This window comes from Amblyomma maculatum, chromosome 5, assembly GCF_055883805.1.
Source record: "Amblyomma maculatum isolate TAMU_Amacu chromosome 5, ASM5588380v1, whole genome shotgun sequence".
NCBI lineage: Eukaryota > Metazoa > Arthropoda > Arachnida > Ixodida > Ixodidae > Amblyomma > Amblyomma maculatum.
This window is the reverse complement of record NC_139348.1, coordinates 157,096,070-157,114,841: the sequence shown is the minus strand read 5'-3', so window position 1 is coordinate 157,114,841 and position 18,772 is coordinate 157,096,070. Positions and strand designations below refer to the sequence as shown.

General features: G+C 46.6%; 2 protein-coding genes across 2 annotated transcripts; both read left to right on the top strand.

Annotated features, from left to right (window-relative positions):
• The first annotated feature begins 2,419 nt into the window (after positions 1–2,419).
• LOC146190076 (uncharacterized) lies at positions 2,420–10,866 on the top strand. The gene is made up of 4 exons (XM_084605410.1): positions 2,420–2,572; positions 4,944–5,113; positions 5,557–5,908; positions 10,846–10,866. Exons 1-4 carry the CDS (start codon positions 2,420–2,422, stop codon positions 10,864–10,866), a joined length of 696 nt encoding a protein of 231 aa, XP_084461536.1.
• Positions 10,867–10,889: 23 nt separating this feature from the next.
• Positions 10,890–16,787, top strand: LOC146190075 (uncharacterized). The gene is made up of 3 exons (XM_084603374.1): positions 10,890–11,141; positions 14,619–14,831; positions 16,469–16,787. Exons 1-3 carry the CDS (start codon positions 10,926–10,928, stop codon positions 16,661–16,663), a joined length of 624 nt encoding a protein of 207 aa, XP_084459500.1. The 5' UTR covers positions 10,890–10,925; the 3' UTR covers positions 16,664–16,787.
• Positions 16,788–18,772: the final 1,985 nt, after the last annotated feature.

The window sequence follows — 18,772 nt, the reverse complement described above, 5'->3', positions numbered from 1 at the left end:
TGTGCGCTGTTGGACAAGAAAATTTAGGCCTTGTTATGAAACCTGAGGCAGTATATGTCAGAAGAGGCATCGTCTTCGCGGCATTGTTTTTAAACTGATAACGCTTAGAAATTGTAGTTTAGAGATGTCTTGGGCCTCGAAAAAGCTTGAGGCATTTATAAGACGTCATTAAATTAAAGTAAATTAAGGTATCAGTGTTCTTGCAGACGAATTTGCTAATTTGCATAAGCATCGAAGCTACGCGTTACTATGGGCACGTGGGGTCCCATTTCCTTTAAGTATCAATCAAAACACGGCCTGTTATAGCTTTGAATACACATCATGCTCAAGAGTAACTCATTCGTTGCAATACACACCGGCCAACTCGAACTGCGGCACTGGCTGGTCAAAGCAGGAAATGTAACTCATATTTTTTATTTCTCAATCTGCGCGCGTAGATCGTCATTCCACCATCCATACCAGTCGAAAGCGTTTCTAGGAAGCACTTCAACCCAGGATTTGTGGAAGCACAAGTAACTCGGACAGAGTCGCGACCCCAGCCTCAACAAGAGTGGCCCGTCATCGCTGCTGGAAGACAGGTCTGCTGTCCGCTGCATTACCTTAGATCTTTTTGTGAAAAGCGTTGGTGTTTACGAGAAGCTGGACCTACCGAAAAATCGGACCTCAGGAAATTCTTACTATAACACTTTCCTTCATCGTGCAGTTTCGAGACGTTAAGTGAATTGTACTGTGGACGAATACATCGTCTAAATTGGCAGGAAACTACTCTGCAGGTGCTTTCGTGAACTCTGCTAAAGGCTAGAAAGGCATACCGTGCAAGGTTGTCTAGTTCATTCAGGACGGTTGCATCATGTACTTCAGAAGTTTAAAACACGTTCGTTGAATTCACAAATGCATGGAAGAAGAAATAGCAAGTGCACGTGCGAACTCTGAACATCTTGATCGCAATAGCGATTCAGGAGCCTAACAGAGGAAGATGCGTTTTGCGAAGAATTCATTTCTTTCAGAGGTGAAGTAATCGTATCATCTCCTTTTCCTTCATCGTGAAGTTTCGAGACGTTAAGTACCTATAACGTGCCGCAGTCTCCCGTACCGTACCGGCGCACAATACAGACGACCCCAAACCATACGATACCATCCCAAGTACACGGTGCCTAATCGTACCGTATGATTAAGTAATACATTATCATTCCGTCAGAATTGACTGAATGATAATGAATGAATCCGTGCCAGGCTGGCTGCAGAGACGACCGAATAACGAGAAGGCTAACTAGCCCGTTGCCGAGAAGCTTACCAAGCGCGTAAACAAGTCAAGATCGAAGGTGGGGCAGCGGCAGCAGCTATATAGCCTACGGTTTACGCTCATGAGACTTTGTTCAAGAATGGTTGAAGCTGAAAACTTTTTAGAGGCTATGATTTCAAATGTTCCCCATTTACCCATTTATTTGTCCTCTGAAACAAATAAACACGAACAAAATTATAAAAACAGGGAACAACCCCAAACTTCACCGAGCTTAAAGGCATTCGTCAAAAATGAATATATATATATATATATATATATATATATATATATATATATATATATATATATATATATATATATATATATATATATATATATATATATGAAGGAAAGAAGCCAACAGTCGGCGAGGCCAAGGAAAGCGCTGGGGATGGTACTTTGTCGTTTTTTTTTTTTAATGTTTACTTGGATAATCACAGAGATTAGTAATGTAATCTATTAGGGGAAAGATAATTAAACACAAAGTAGAAGAAAAAACAACGTGCCGATGGTGGGAACCGAACCCACGACCTCCGAATAACGCGTCCGGCGCTCTTCCAACTGAGCTACATCGGCCGCTGTCCCCCCTGCTACTTTCTTGGGTATTTATGTTGTCGGTATACGAACCTTGAGAGTGTTCACCAGCGCCACCCTCAGCCAAGGCGGCGGACGTGGAACGTCCTTTGTTACCGCCAGCGTCACGTAGAACGTGATCAAGAGGGAGGGCGAACGCTGTGCTAGAACCCTCTTACGCTACCTATGGCTTCAAGACTGCCTGACTATTTGTGTATATATATATATATATATATATATATATATGTATACAAATAACTTGAAGTGAAACAATGAAGTAAAAATACAAGAACAACAAATAACGAGTTCAGTCCAAACCACAAAAATATTCCCTGGCAAACAGCGGGGAGAAGAAAGACTTCAAGGAGGTAGCAGGAAACTGCAAGAGAGAAAAGCAGAAAACAAGCCTTTTAATTTCCCTTTAGTAGCTGTATTGTACATTACACCTTCCTGTCCCTCGTTTATTGACACGACAAGCAGGATACGGCAGCCGAGGCGGCCATACGGAGCCCGTGGAGGAGCCGCTTCTGGCAGCCCTGGGGCCTGTGTTCGGCCGCGGGCGTCATGATGCTCGTGCCGCTGGCATTCGCTCTCGCACCCATGCTTGGCTCCGGCCCCGTCGGGGGCAGGGTGCGTCCCGATGCCCCACGCTCGGCCCACAGCTACACCTCGTCCGGAGGCCGCGACGTTTCGGCCAGGAGAACGGTCAATCTGCAGGCGAGTGGCGACGCAAGAACAAGGAACCCTGAAGGAAGCAGCGCACAATGAAAATTATGCTTTAGAAAATTAAAGCTTTAGAAGAGTAAACACAGGTAGTGGTAACGTGATTAGAAACGGTCTGTTCACATCAGGAATAAAGGGCCGCATTTGATAAAGGTTATTTGCCGATTCCGTTGTTGTGACCTTCCCCTATCAATAGGTGGTGCTGGTGAAGCCAGAACCGAAAGCTAAATAATCAATTGCCAGCGCTGGCAGCGAAAGCTCGGTTATAGCCTTTATAAGGAAGCAATAATATATTAAAAGAATATCTGCAAATGAGGCCCCTGATTCATTTTTACCTCTACAAGAAGCTTTAAAGCTTAACTGGGCTCATTCTTTCATAAAAAAAGCTAGTTTGTGTAAGAAGCGAAATGGTGGTACTTAGCCTACTTGAACAATGCTCAGTAAGTGAAAATGCACCTGTTTGTGTGTAATTAACCTAGCAAGCACGCGTCAACTGACCACGGCGAAAACAGTTCTCAAACAGACGAACATAGCAGAGCGACAGGTGAGCTGAGTGAGGAAACAGCGCAGTGAACTGGTACCACGTTGTTCGCTGTGTGATGTGCAGGACTGCTTCCAATTATTTTGCAAGGAATGAAGTGCACAAAAAGCTAAAAAAAAAAAACTTTTTGCTGGCACTGCAATTTCCTTGCTTTCATTGAGCTTACGAGTGTCTATTGTAAAAAAAAAATAATAACTGCTAGTGGTAGTGCTCGAGTTCAACATTAGGATGCATAAGCTGCTCTGGTGATAAAAAGGATAACGTGCTCCATTGATAGAGATAGAGGCGCAGTGCAGAATGATATATGAAGATTGTTAAATGAGTCCTTTGAATAGCAGATGTCTCAACGAAACGGCGTGTAGTGAGAATGAGAAAGAAATGAGCACGACGACAAAAGCAGTGCTTTTTTCTTTTTTTTTTGACGTCTTTGATATCTTTAGTCGCAAAACGTTTCAAAACCTTACGGGATAAATATTAACGGACTATCCTTTTTTTTTTTTTTTTTTTTTGCTTTGCGTTTTCTTCTTCAGCTTGAGGAATTAAACAACGGTACACAGAAGTCAACCAGTGGTGCGCGACTATGACTGCTAAATAACTTATAACTGAATTTTTTTCTTAACGCTCTTTTGACTTATGTCTAATCTACTGAGCGATGGCTTTGGCGTGCACTTTGATTTTGTTTAACGGGAGACAGGAATAAAAAACGGTACTGTTATTGCTATTATGTGGTTTTTTTTTGTTTTTTTTTTTTGTCATTCAGGCTCTTGAATCAGTCTGGCTCAGTGAGTCTTGAAGTGAAAGAAAACTAAGTAACAGCGAATATATTGCAAATTTTTTCGATAACCCACACATCAACTAGACGGGAATTACATCGCTCGGTTCATGAAACCGAAACAGCGTCAAGGAAAGAAATTAATTTATAAATTATTTATCTGCTGTTGGCGAATACGTTTGTGTATTGTAATGACTAATGCATAATTTCGAAGAATAAAGCTCCCAGCCAAATTAGTCGTCTAATTTTTCTTTTTTCCTTTTATATTGTGTGTTGATAGTGCGACATCATCAATGTCTGAAAATCCGCACGGCCAGCTTCTCCTGCTAAGCTCTTGCGACCCACCGCGCACGCTGAGACTGCATCTGCCAATATTCCATTCTCACAGACATATTCCCCGCGGTCATCCACTACTTTTGTGGGGATTCGCGAGTATTGTAGACATTGCAGACACACGAGAAGTGGATTCTGCCTCTATTCCAACCAGATACTCGGAGCTTCCCAACACGCACACAGGCGCGCCCATGTACAGTGCGTGACTGTGCACATTACCAAAACCTAGCTTATCTAAATTACGCAGAGGCCTTCACTACGCTACCCATCGCATATAGCCTGTGTTGCTTTGAGATATAAACCAAACCTGTCGAGACACTTCTATACATAGTCACGCGCAGCTGTCAACTGGCACCGAACCCGCCGCCACGTTCGGCCATGCCACGTGGCGGCCATGTGATGCGGTCTCATGAGGTCACGCACGCATCGACCAATCAGTGTACTTATGACAGATGGCAGACTCAGGAAGTTTACGACATATTCATTTTTTTTTCGACGAAGCTATCAGTGCGACCGCAATGAAAAAATATGCAGCGCTCCAGTCGCCTCCCTTTTTCTTTCTTCCGCGTCTTCGGTGCTGCTTCGTCGAAACGCGAACTGCAGAGAAACGTGTATGTTCACCTTCAACAAGTGACGGAAAATATTGTTTTTTTTTTAATCATAATCTACTTCGTGCTGTCTGCGCTTGCATTTTACTCCGGCCTGCTATCCTTCCACAGGAAGTGTATATAGAAGACGCCGACATCGCCAATACCTGCAATTCCACCGCGCCCAAGCACCTGGAGAATGACTCCGCCTTGGTCGACGGCGGCCCCTACCGCGTGCCTTACAAACCCGACACCGATCTGAAGCCGCAGTTTCGGCCAGTGTTCTGCGTCTTCGATAACGAGTGAGCAAAGTGTACTGCTTCTCTGAAGTTCATTAAATCTTGCGATAAGTCATCTGCTGGTAAGTGAAATCTTTAATGGCGTAGTACAAAAAACACTTGTGGGTTTTTTTCTATGTGTCGCAGACACCCTCAAGTAAGTGAAAATTGCGGGCTAGTTACGCCCCCACACGGAACATGTTTGACAGCTTTAGCTGCCGCCATCATGCCATAGTTGTCTCTGTGAAATAATCTCTGCATGAAACCCGGTTATGTTGGGTAACGAGATCATCACCCCTGTCGATGAGCAACTCAGCTCGGCAAAATCAACGATGATGCATCAACAGCTTGTCGTCATTCGTGTAGAACTCACAGCACAGGAAGCAAAGCACTGATACTATAGTCTATAGGCTGAACTTGCATGCATTAAAGGGCATTTTATCAGAGTGCTGAAACGTTCAATGCAGGTACCTCCACCCGAAGAGACCGTACACGCCACTTCAGGTCCCAACCTCCTTCTGTTCAACTATTATCTTCTACAGCCTGTCATTCGGTCGATTCCACGCGACCGTGGACAATATCGGGTCCGCCGGCTTCCGCAGGCCCTTAGATGCAGAGTTCTTCGAGAACATATCGGCCTCGAGACTCAACGGCCGACTGCACCACCGGGGCCGACGGATCCCTCTCTACGTCACCTTCGGTGGTCGCCGCAGTGACAGCGCTGAATTCGTCCGCATGCTTCGGGACCCAGCCTGGCGGAAGGCAACGGTTGATGGGATCGTGAACGAAACTGCGTTGTCGGAGAGGCCCAAATACGACGTAAGTATAGGTCCACGAGAAGCCCGTTTAAGACAAACCCGTTAACTTTATGGGGAACACAACGCAGCCAAGTTGGCTGAGTTGTGTTTAAGGCGTCTGTAGCCTCTGGATGTTGGGGGTACACTATCTAAACAAACATTTCCCTCACAACGCTACCATAAGATCATGTGATCAACTTCTGGCCGATTATAATCTGTAGCTTGTGGTCGTCCAGCTGTACGTATCGTTGGCCTGGATGCACGCTTTCTGCAGTGTATTGCAGGCAGAATAAGGCGTATTCCCGGACGGCAAGTGCGGAACTCCGACCATGTAGATCTTCTTCGCTGAGCGAAGACCAACAAACTAGGAGTACTTAAAAGCTGATGTGCCTTTGTTTTCGAAGGTTTCCCAGACCTCTGAGCATTGCTGTGATGTGATTCAAGATACAAAGGCTAAGCTTCGGTTTTCGCTTTAGTGATACCGGAATCGAGAAGCTACCTACACCGGACAGCGCATAGCTTAAAGTAAAGACCTGTTCTTTTTCTCCAGGTCAGCAGCCTCAGCCTTGAATCGGTTAAAACATCTACAATATAGAAAATAAGAGTAATATTTAATACATTATACAAAACTGCCAGTAGTATTACCTGTACAGTGAATTTATATGATATTACCGATGGTTGCTTTAAAGGCACTGGCGTCAGTAATAGTGGTTACAGAGACGGGAATGTGGTCCTATTCTCAGTTATTCTTTGAGCAACTAATTGAAGGTTAGTCAAGTAGCAGGCTGCACGGCAACGTTGAACCTATGGTCCCCGCGGGATGAAAAGTACGCAGTGACTGGAAAAGTGAGGCACTAAGAGTGTAGTTAAAACGTCGCTTATATTAAATCAGCCCAAGTGGGGTATTTTTCGGAGGAAATATAGAGTTGGCAAATCGGTGTAAGACTTCATTGTGCATACATTCGCATTTCGCTGATATAATACTAAACGTGCAGAACAAATTAAGAGAGCAAATGCTTAAATATGAGCGTGTGAGGTGTTCATTCCCAGATTTTCGCCGCTTACTTCAGTTTTAGTATACCAGGGTTTTAATAAGCACCTACTTAACATTTGTACGAGCAATAGATAACTTATTGCGTGTGATGACATGGCGCTAAGTGTTATGCCGTTATTGCTTGTTCTATAAAAAAGGTGATCAGAACCGTACTTGCCAATGTATTTCTTAGTTGAAATTTTGGTTAGTCGGGCATCTCTTAACGAGTATGTAGTGGACTGTCGCACGTAAAGCTCTGTGTTGCATTATTGAAGCTAAAACCTTTAAGGCAATGTCGGCACGAGAAGCGTCCACAAATTATGTCGCCGGATGTTGGATGTTGGAGTTGGTGACGTCGCTGGTCAAGATCCGAAGAGGAATGTGGTGAAGTATATAAAGGCAGTGATTAATCTATACAGATCGTGGTCATTCGTCCCAGCGCACGATCAATTATGTAATTAGTGACATCAATCAATTGTTATTATTTAACATAATTGATGTCCATGATTATAAGTAGTTATTGGTAATTAATTATGGTTTTGTTTTGGGATTTATTTCCAAAAGCGCACCAGGCTATTAAAGATGCTGGTAATTAATGAGTTTATCAATCAATCGGTTAATAAAATGCATCAATAAGGTGTTAAATAATTACTGTAATTAACTAAGTTAAACGGTGGTGGTGTGCGATGTCATTTTCCGTGATGTCGTGCATACATCTGATGACATCACACATACGACCGACTAGCGTGCATTAATGAAGGGAGCACTATAAGTTGATGTCCAAAGTCGACAAGGAGTTCCCAAAGTCCAGGAGACACTAACGTCGATGCCTTCGTATTTCTCAATTGCATTCTCTGCAGTGCTCTCAAAGTTTTTACGATTTAGTTTTATATTCCTTGTCTGGTACCAAGAATAATTATCTATTTCAGACAGAAGGTTAAGGTGATCTCCAGGTTAAAGGTAATTAGTCGTGCCTCGTTAATATGACCCCCGTTAATATGGACGACCGAATTATGGACAGTTCTTCTGGGGACAAAACTTATTCAATGTATTTATGCCTCGTTAATGTAGAAACTCGCTGTCTGGACAATGGACAGGGGAAGAATGCACACAGCCCACTTGGGCTCAGCCCACTTGGGCTCTGGTTAATATGGGCATCGTTCGAAAAAAGCAGGGGAGTCCGAACGCAAGTTAAAGAAAGGCGCGCAGGCCGCGAACCTACGCGACCGCCGATACGGCCGGATGCCTGAACGAGTCCTGTGGGGTTGGAAAGAACCAAAGTGGGCGTGTCATCGTTTTAAGGAAGGGGGGGGGGGGGGGGGGGGAATGCAAGAGCGGGAAGGAACGTACACAGCAAACCGAGCGTCAGCTAACGACCCCGAAAGGAGGGAATCAGGAGATTTCTGGGTGTAGCGGCAGCGCCGCAACGAGAGGCCGCAGTAGGGAAAACAGTAACATGTGGTCGTAATAAATTCTGCATAACGTGAACAGAGAGGCCGGTAAAAGCGTAAGAAAGAAATAATAGGAAGAAAGACAAGCGCCAAAAGTGGGGACGAGAACTGAAGTTTTTCTTTCTCAGATCCCAAAGTGTGTTCCATGAGGCCGTTAACGTTTTTCGGTCAGAGTTAAGACACACTCACGAAGTAGAGCGCCAAAAGAAAGGCCATGAGCACGCAACCGGGACCAGGCGTCCCGTCCTGGACGCCCTTCCTGTTCCTGCTCCTGGTTTTTGTCACTGTTGAGCTGTCGAACTGCCATATTTTGCACCCCATGCGGTCCGCATGTCGGCTTCGGTTTAGGTCAACGATGCGGCCTTGACAATGTTTGAGCTCTTCGTAGTCGGCTAGCCGTCATTCTAAACTGTAGTTCAGCTTGCAGTGTGTTTCGTAGGCGCACATATACAAACGGCGCAGGAAAGGGCTGTTCGATAGCCCTCTGCCTAGCAGCCTGCCAACTTGACTCCCTCGCTTCCTTACAGAAACAGTACAAGGCAAAAAAGAGAGAATCAAAAAAAGGTAAAGGCAGGAAGGTTAACTAGGCAAAAAGAGTGCAAAGAATCAGGAGCCTGTAACCCTCAACTTTAGTATGACTTTTGGCGGCGGGAGTTGAACGCAAAAGAACGAAGCTGAATGTAGGCACGAAGCGGGAAATCTGTGAATACAAGCGGCAAAAGCCATCTCAGTCAATTCAAGCCGTGAGGGACTGGGCCCAAGTTAAGCTAGGCTTCGGCCTCGCCAGGTCGACGGTAGCATCGATACTGCAAGACTCCGATAAATGGCTCAACATCGGCACCGCAGCGTCAGCCACAGTCCGACAGCGCCCAGCACAATTCGAAGAAATGGTGTCAGCCTTGTTAATGTGGTTCGGGAATGTGCGCGCGAATGGTGCTGTCGTGAGCGACGAAATGCTTCAACAGAAGGCTCGCTGCCTCGGCAACAATAATGGGTACATACCGTTCCTTCTCCTCTGTCCTGATAGGTTTTAGCTACGATGACTTACGAAATGCTGTATTCAATAAAACAGGGTGATGTTTACTGAGAAAAATTATTCTACGCTCTGTGTAAGCATTAATGACTTCAGCTACTCAAGAGGATGGCTGACAAGGTTTAAGAACAGACATGACATTTTGGGTCGACGGACTCATTGAGAAGGGGCTGTTTTTAATTACAGGTTTAATTACAAAAACAGTTATTAATTACAGTTGTTTTCTCAATAAAATACTTTTCGTTTTTATTTATGACTCGTTATTATGTATGGCTCGCTTTATGGACAGTTATGGTCGGAAACCAAAGCGTCCATATTAACGAGGCACGAATATACAGTCGATGACGATATTTTCTCTGGTAAATCGGCGATGTAGGTTATGAAACGCATGCATCCTATTGCTGATCTTTGAGGATGCTTGATGTTACGCTGCATGACGTCGAATTGCTATCCTTGGCTGTTACGAACTAGATATACGATTACGCGGCGTTTCGATGGAGGCGAAACGGAGTGTAGTCCGTGCGCTGTGCGATGTTAGTACAGGTTAAAAAACTCTAGGTGGTTGAAGTTTCCGTAGACTTCTATTATATAGCCTCTCTTATAGCCTGAAAGAGAAAGTCTTCATTCTAGCCATGAAAGTTTGGATCAAAGTTAATGACAAGCCCCAGAGCAGTGACTCCGTTTTGGAGATATGCGCCGCTAATTTGGAGGGTATGCGTTTTTGGAGGGTGTGCCGCTAATTATTAAAAAAAAATGAATTCGACTCATTGAAAGCTGCATTGCGCAAGATATGACATTTTATAAAATTTTGCAGGTTACTGTAGTTCAGTGGGTCTAATCTTGTGGATAATAATTGTTTCCTGATTTGTGCGTGGGATTTATCTTACCTTCCTGTGCGCCAGAGCATGAATTCAGCAAATACCGTGGGAAAAGTACTTGTCCGCTAACTATAGTCTATATATATAACTTTAGAAAAACGATTTGCTTTTGCCTTTTGCCGATGAAATACAAGTATTGTAGAAGGAGCGCTAGTAACGAAATTGAGGCTCTTTTCTTCAGACCTTGTCTGAGGCTCTCCCGAGAACTCAACTATATATCCCTATACTCTCCGTCTCGTTTATACAATGCTTTTTTTTCTCTCTCTCTCTCTCTTCAACGCGCAATAACAAACGGCGGCTTGAGCTGCTGGAAGGCGCGCTTTTAGTCGAGCACATTGATTGCCGGCAACTAGTTAGAGGCAACAACAGAGCAAGGGAGCGGCATAGAGCCCGGGGCTCTAGCACTGCGCTGGCTGGTCGTACATGTCTGCAAATAATCATCAGTGTTTTGTGAGGACAAATTTGATCTTTGTCTCTACTTGGTACTTCATATACCACTATTTCGCTCAAGCTCCACACCTGCCATTGTGACACAGGGAGTGAACCTCGACTGGAACCACCCAGGTGACCGCTGCGACGTTCTGAAGCACCCGCAGCTCTTTCACGTGCTGGCCGAAAGCCTCAGCTCCGACCGGGTGAAGGTGATGCTCACGGTACCACCGCTGCCGCGCTATGCTGCGCTGTACGACCTCGAGCCTCTACTAGAGAGCGTTTCCCACGTGATCGTGGCCACGCACAAGCTGCGTCCCCGAGGCTTCGTCGACTGCAGCGGCGGAAGGCTGTACGCGGCGCTGGCCTTCAAGGAGATACGAGACTCGTACAGCGTGGCCTACCGGAGAAAGTTCGCCTATAGCATGTCGGTGAGGAGAAGATTGGCGTGCAAATCGCAAACTGCGTGAAAGCGAAGTATCGTTTTATACAATCTTCTCTCGATAGCTCCACCGTGGTGGGGCAGTGATCAGGAAGCTCTATACTGCTGTGCCGAAGGATGCGGGGTCTAATCCCGACCGCGGCGGCCGCTTTTCAGTGGAGGCGAAATGCTAGGCGCCAATGGGCTGTGCGATGTCAGTGCACGTTAAAGAACTCCAGGTGATCGAAATTTAAGGAAGCCTCCACTATGGCATCTCTCATAGCCTGAGTCGCCTTGGGACGTTAAACCCCAGAAACCAAACCAAACCTCTCATCTCGATAATCTGCTGCACATGTACCAGAATGTTTAAACCTTTGGAACAGCAAAACTTCTTTTACTGTCTTTTGGGAGGGAGGGGGGAGGGGAGGGGGGATGCGGTTTCGCAGAAGACGTCGCTAAATGCTCGTTGAACCTGACGCACCACATCCGTTGTGTTACAGTCTCAACGCAGGCCCTACACCTTTCATGATTCATCCGCTCGCGGAGGATCACATATCACGCAATATATGGGTGTTGTCCTCCATCAGTTTACGCGGCAGGATCGAGCGACCTATTACGCCAAAAGATACAGCACCCGTCCTGAAATCTTTTACGTCGACCCGAAAACGAATACTAAAGTAGGATTTTTTTCGACAGTTGCAGCCTACGAATACTCCACAGAGGGAGCTGACCGCCGCCACTATCCGCACTAAATACACTGCACAAGCGGAAGGAGCCGCCATGGCACTAAGCGCTGTGCCGACTCACTATTGACGAGGTTATCACACAAAATTGCACCGATTCTCGAGCCGCATATCGTCATAACCTGTAATGGGCGCAGCGTCACCGGCCACCCTTATATTTTTGCCGCAGCCGCCTCACTCGACAGAAGGGTTACTCCAGCGAGGATCCCTTTGCATGCCTCGGTCCCCGCTTTTAAGCCGAACTCTCCTCCCAGGCCTCGAAAGGTCAGGCACCCAGCTCCACGCAAGAGGTCACATTCCTCCTTTCTGCATAAGTCATCAAATCACTACATTTCACGAACACAGCTGCGTGAGGTTGCAGGCAACCACAGTACCTTGTCTCCTCTATCCAACGCCATATGGCGACCATTACAGACAGGTTGCTACTTTTCACCCTAACGCATCGCATGCTGTTGCCCCCCGCCTTCAGTCCAACACCTTTGACGTGCCCGAATCTACAGTTATTCACTACCTGTGGGAATGCTGCAGCACCCTCATCCCACTTACACCGCTCAGCCCGCCGGCCATAAATAGCTAGTTGATCGCGCTCTGGTATGTGAAGCTGAAGCCCGTAGGTCTTGAACTACACATAGGGCCCCATATAAAGACCGGTAGACGACCATCCTGAAAGCTTTGATTTTGCCTATTCATTGGGTCTTCAGCAGACACAAAAAGGAACCCAGAGATTTGTAAGACGGCTCCCGGAAGGCATTTGTAGCGCTTGGAATAGTAGTGTAGTGAGCGTATGGCGACGCCCTGTTTCGAAGCATAATAGGTCCCATGTTGAACGCTCTGGACTTGCAGGTTTTTACTTCATATTACTTTGCAGAATCAACAGCATGCTGAAATCTGGTTGGTGTTGGGAGTAGTACAAAACGTGGTCAGAACCACCTGCTACCCTGGGAGGTCATGCAGTACTGGCAAAGTCACCTTTTAGACACCGAGGTGGCCGCTATAAAATTGCATGTATGCAGTCTTTCAATAAGTGGGAGTTCAAATCAAGCGATTTAGTCCAGTTTTATATGCGATGTAAGTCATACGCCCAAGATCCAACAGGCGCTGCTTCCATCTGTGGGGAGACTTTGACCTCGGCACGGAAGTTTTTGGCATCCAGTGCGGTGGCGATACAAACAAGAACAACGGAGAACGCTGTGTTCTGCCTCCCGTCTTTGTAAGAATTTGTGAATGTTTATATTTTTCGTACGCTGTCTCATACGACGCGAATCTTGGCCAGATGCGAATGTGTTCAGGAGGAAGGAGTAAGGCAACGTGTATACATATGTGTCGCGTTTGCGAAAGTTCTGTACAGGCCGGTGAGCTGTGCCGTTAGTGTTACAATTGTTCAGCCGCTTCGTCAACGGAACTCTGAATGCAAACCCAGCCACTAACAGGAATCGCTTTTCGGACGTCCGTAGATGGTGGCACCAAGTATAGAGCTATACTGGCAGCTATCGGCAGCGCCCTGCAACCTTTTTTCACTGTATTTATGTTTTGGGCAGCGCTGGCTAATGGGAACCCCGCAGGTCGATAACCTCCCAAATCGAGGACCAGGCAGGGTCCCATTTTTTTTTTTTTACATGGACGCCATGGGGAGTTTCACACCACACTTAGACAAAGAAGATTGCTTCATGTATAAGGCACAGGGAGCAGTAACTTCCACTCTTTGTAATTCATGTGGGCCGAATCAACGGACTAAATGTAGATCAGCCAAATAGTGATGAGTTCAGATTTTTGGTTTATTAGGTTACCATTCTGAAAGGACTCAGCCTGAGAGATGCCGCACTAGAGGCCTTCCGAAATTCCGACCACTTTGGTGCAGTGACATGGAGTGCACTGAAATGCGGTACAATGACATGGTGCAGTAGACGGGTATACCTTGCGTTTAGCCTCCAGCGAAACGCGGCCGCCGGGGCTGCAATAGAACCCGGATCATTGGTATCCAGAGTCGGCCGCCGGGGCTGCAATAGAACCCGGATCATTGGTATCCAGAGTCGACCGCCCTGATCGCAGATTCAACGCGGTGGGTAAAGTGGCGAGCTTGTGCACAGGCATGTGTCGCGTCTTATATTAAATCAATTTGATTTGATGCTACGTAAGTCTGCCAACCAAGATCCGTATAACTCGTGCTATGGTCTTTCCAGTTGTGATGTATGGATGCGAGAGTTGGACTGTGAAAAAGGCTGACCGCCGAAAAATTGACGCGTTTGAATTGTGGTGCTGGCGAAGACTCTTGAGAGTTCCTTGGACTGCCAGAAGATCAAATCAGTCGATAATGTCGACCATAAACCCTGACTGCTCATTGGAGGGTCAAATTCTAAAGTTAAAGCTCAGCTACTTTGGTCATCTGATATGAAGAGAGGAGTCGCTGGAGAAAGATTTGATGATGGGAAAGGTTGAGGGTCGCCGGAGAAGGGGTAGGCAGCGAACGCGATGGTTAGATGGCATTCTCGAGGCACTGCAGATGAAGTTATGTGATGTTAGGAAGATAGTGAGAGACCGGAAAGCGTGGCGTGACATGGTCCATAGGGTCACGAATAGTCGGACACGACTGAACGAGTGAACTGAACTAATTTACCATTGTCATAATATAGCAACATGACTCGCATGCATGGAGCGCAAACCATGGCAAATCTGAACATGTATATCGCTTTCCGTCTATGCGCTTCTGCATGTATTACAGCGTTCTCTCCTTCTTCCTCTAACAGGTCGGCGCCGACACCTTCGTCACCACCACCGTGGCGCTAGGATCAACGATTCTTCCGGCGCCTCCTCCCTCCGGCCTTGTGCTGCGTCCCAACAAGACGAGCTTCGAGAGCGTCTGTAACGTTGCGCCGGTGTTCGTGAACCCTGACGACATGGAGTGCGTCATGGCCATCATGCAGGTCGTCAATTCGGCGGATGCTGCCAAATTGTATCACGTGGGTACCTGGCTATCTTAATGGCACTAAGCGCAAAAGTTGACGTGTATCTAGAGGTTACCACTTAGTAACGCTGCGTAGTACCAATGTTTCATTCGACACGCCTGATCAGTTTAACCGCCGCTATAAGCACCCTGCACCCGCTAGGCGCCGCCACCGTGAAAGCCGCGTCCAGCGCCCGTCGCGACCGGTTCCTCGTCCTATCAGAAAGGCTCCTTCCGAGGCGATATTTGGAGCTATTAATAGGGCTGAAATAATGATTTCGAGGCGCAAGCATCAGTAAAGCACCGAAGCTTTTTGAAGCAGGCTATGTGCACTACGTAAAAGAGATAATATATCGTGTGATTAGTGAAGTAAAAGCCCGGCGCGTTGTGTAGACAAGCATCAGTGTGCCATCAAAAGTCATCAAATTAAAAGTAAGAAACATATTTATATGCTGGCTGTTAGCACGCTGACTGTTTCGTTGCCAGCTTTATGCAATGTACCGTATACAACTGGCTCGGATTACCCTACATCCCTGCAGTGATGCCTGCGATGGCGTCCGGAAGAACCACTGGCACTTGCTCGTTTGTAGGCTAAGGAAAAATACTTGGAACGTATGACGGATGCCCTTCTTTCGATTTTACATTTCCCACGAAATGGCTGCTGCAAATCTTGCACTTTGCCGAAGGCACCTAATCCGCGTCATCTTCAGTGCAGAGGCAAGCATAAAAACAAATAAGCTGTATACTCTGCTACGCGCACGCCATGAACGAAGATACGGCGCATTTATCCAACGTTATATGAGGCATCAAGACAGATTCTAACAAATGTTTCTTTTGCGCATGACGCTTCGAGTTCGAACCCTACCGCCTGAACTGACGCTACCACACAAACGATATTCACCAAGTATGGCTCCCTTAGTCGCTTGGTCAGAGCAATGTGATTTGAATGACGACCTGTGCAAACACTGAAGATTCTGCTGGCTCCCCGTTACCCCCACCCATGGTCATGAGCCTTCCTATTTAATAAAGGACTTTCAACTCAACTCAAGACTTCAACAAGGGCCTACTTCTACAGCATAATGTGGGTAAAAAAAAAAAAAAAAAAAAAACGGAGCTCAAGCTTACTTTTTGCTACGAAAGAGCAGAATCCAGCGCTCGTTCTCGTCTGCTAATTCCGTGCTGGGAAGCGGTAAAATTTTGTTCCAGCAGGCAAATTCATGTATGATTTGCAGCAGCCTACAACCAAGCAGCGCGTCCGGATGTTCTTATGGGCTGACATGGACGCACTTGCCGCCGCGAGTAGCGCGCATGTCGCACCGGGTTTAGATATGCAGGGTGCCAATAATCACGCAATAGAAAAGTTTTGCTTGTGTTAACAATACGACACATTGAGGTAGGTCGATGCAGCTGGGCCAGATAAGATAACGGATGTATTAGACTTGCTAACTGGTTAACGACGGCGCCGTTTCCAGACCTTCAGCGCTTGAGGTGGTCATTATCTTACCCACCTCCATCGCGTCCCCACGATTTACGTCACCAGCAGTGAAGTGTAAGTGAAATAAAGGACTACAAAATATTGCCCCCGATTTGGAACACCCGTTGGCCGAGTTGTTTTCGGCCAATGAGAACTATTCTCACATACACCGTCCCCAGGTTGCCACTTATGCCGGGCCCAAGCAGCTACGCGAGCGGATGCACCAAGCGTACGCTGACGACATGGGAGACGCTTCCGTGGCGGTATTTGACGCACACCTGGACGACTTCGCCGGGACCTGTCCAGGAGATAGCCCCCGTATGTCGCCCCAGATCGCGGCCATCGCCGAAGGGACGCGGCGCGACCTCGAGTGAAATCTGCGACGAAACACAGATTTGATTTAGTTACTACTGTTGAGTTAATTGTTACGTGAGCCCTGTAGTGATATGTAATTTTATACTTCATTTTCATTCAGACTAAGGTGTGCCTTTTGTTTGCTGGTCCACGTTGAACGCAATTAACTGAGTGGCACTGCTTCCTATCGTCATTCTCACCTTGTATTGCAGCGAACTCTGTGATAAATCAAATAAAGTGCGGTTGCATATATTGATCACGCAGCAGCAGTTACGCTAACTTTGGTAAAGAACCTCAAATTTGTACATCCGAGCTTCGTCTGTCTCGCTAGCTACGTACCACTTGCTTTAATTTTGATATATTAACCTTAGCAGGGTCGACGATTGTTTGCTGCTGGGGTGGTACACTTAAAAACTTAAAAACAAAAACAAAAAAGAGCTTTGTCAACATGCTATCGGGTATAAAAGTGTCTGGACCGCAGGTCTGACAAATTAGGGCTAGAAGCCAAATGTAAACGATGTAACCTTATTTCTATAGCACACGTGAAAGAACTGAAGTCCAACTTTCACATTGATACAAGTTTGATCAGAGACTACTGGCTGACACAATAGATATGCGCTTTGGTGGCAGTTTCCAAGGTCCAGATACTTTTGTCCCCGAGTTTACGTTGTCGCATACCCAGTCTTAACTAAGCGTGTGGTTTGCATCATAGGACATTTCAAAATTCCTGAGGCGCTTAAGACAACTTAAGAGCGACAAGTCGAAAGCCTTTCAGGCGGGTTCAACTGTAGTATTGATTGACAACAACCTCGCCGATCACACAGTGCAGGACAGCGGCTTCTTCCACATTCGCGGCGAGTTGCTCCACTCGGCGGTGACGGATAACACGCACTCACTGTGGCCCTTGGTCTTCCTAGCTGGCGGCAGATGGCGCGCGCCACACTGCCTTTTACGACTGCGGCGCCAACATGGTGCCCGCCCGATACGAAGGGTAGAGTCAATAAATCATCATCATCATCATCATCATCATCATCATCAGGCACCCTACTGACTTCTGAAGACCGGAGTGAAGGCGTCGTCGCCGCAGCCCTGCGTTGCCATAGAGGCGGCGGGAACGTTAGTGAAGGACTAAGATGTGTTTCTCAAGTTCCTGGCTTGGCGTAGTCGTTAATTTAACGCGCTCGCATGGTGGTCGGGGGTAGGCGTTCGAATACTGATGCATGATTTTTATTGCGAAAGCAATACTACGCCAGGTTTTGGCCCACCGCGTAGTCCGTGGCCGCAGTCACGAATGAAAAGCCGCAAAGAAGAAGAAAAAGTAGAAGAAGAGGAAGAAAAGCATCCTCTATTTAATTCGTGCACCACCAAGTAATCAAATTCGCCTACATGTGCAAGAACTGTCTGTCTCAGTGCTTCCTAATTATCCCTGTAACAGCAGTGATGTCCCAAACGCTTTCCCTGGACACACTCAAGGTGTGTGACTGCATGGTATGTATATTGTAAGGTAAATAGCACTGCACTACATGGCACGTTGGGATTCTGCGCAATACGTAGCCGCGTTTATGCGATATTGTTTTTTCATCATGCGCACCGAGCTCTTCGTGTCATTTCGCATCAGGTTCATTCGTATAGTTTCCTTTTGTTGGATCTCGCTGACAGAATATTTGCTAAATAAAATTATCATTGAATCTCACGTGGTACCTCACTAAACAGCTGTTCGCGCAATTAAGGCTTTGAATTATTGTGCTTCTCCGGCGCGTAGGTCACAGTCGTCTTCGATTGATCATTTTTCATCGCATGTGAGAGTTAACGTGTTTGAAGTGAGACGCAGGAAAAAAACCCGATAAGGGAGTGCGCCTAATGCCTTCAGCGTAAGCTGCCTAGTTCGCCGGCGATATGAACTACTGAGGAGGGCAGCAACTTGCAAACGTGGGCCGCTCTTCTTGTGCGCATAATCATCTCATCCACGCATTGGACTCATTATCACTACGTGCGCGCGGTGAAGAGCCAACGATCTATAAACGATAGAGTATCGTTTCTGCCCATGCATCACTGAAGGCGGCGTTGGGTAGTATTATATTTCACCCCCTCCAGCCATTCCCTCTTATCTCCACACCCGTCATTAAGAT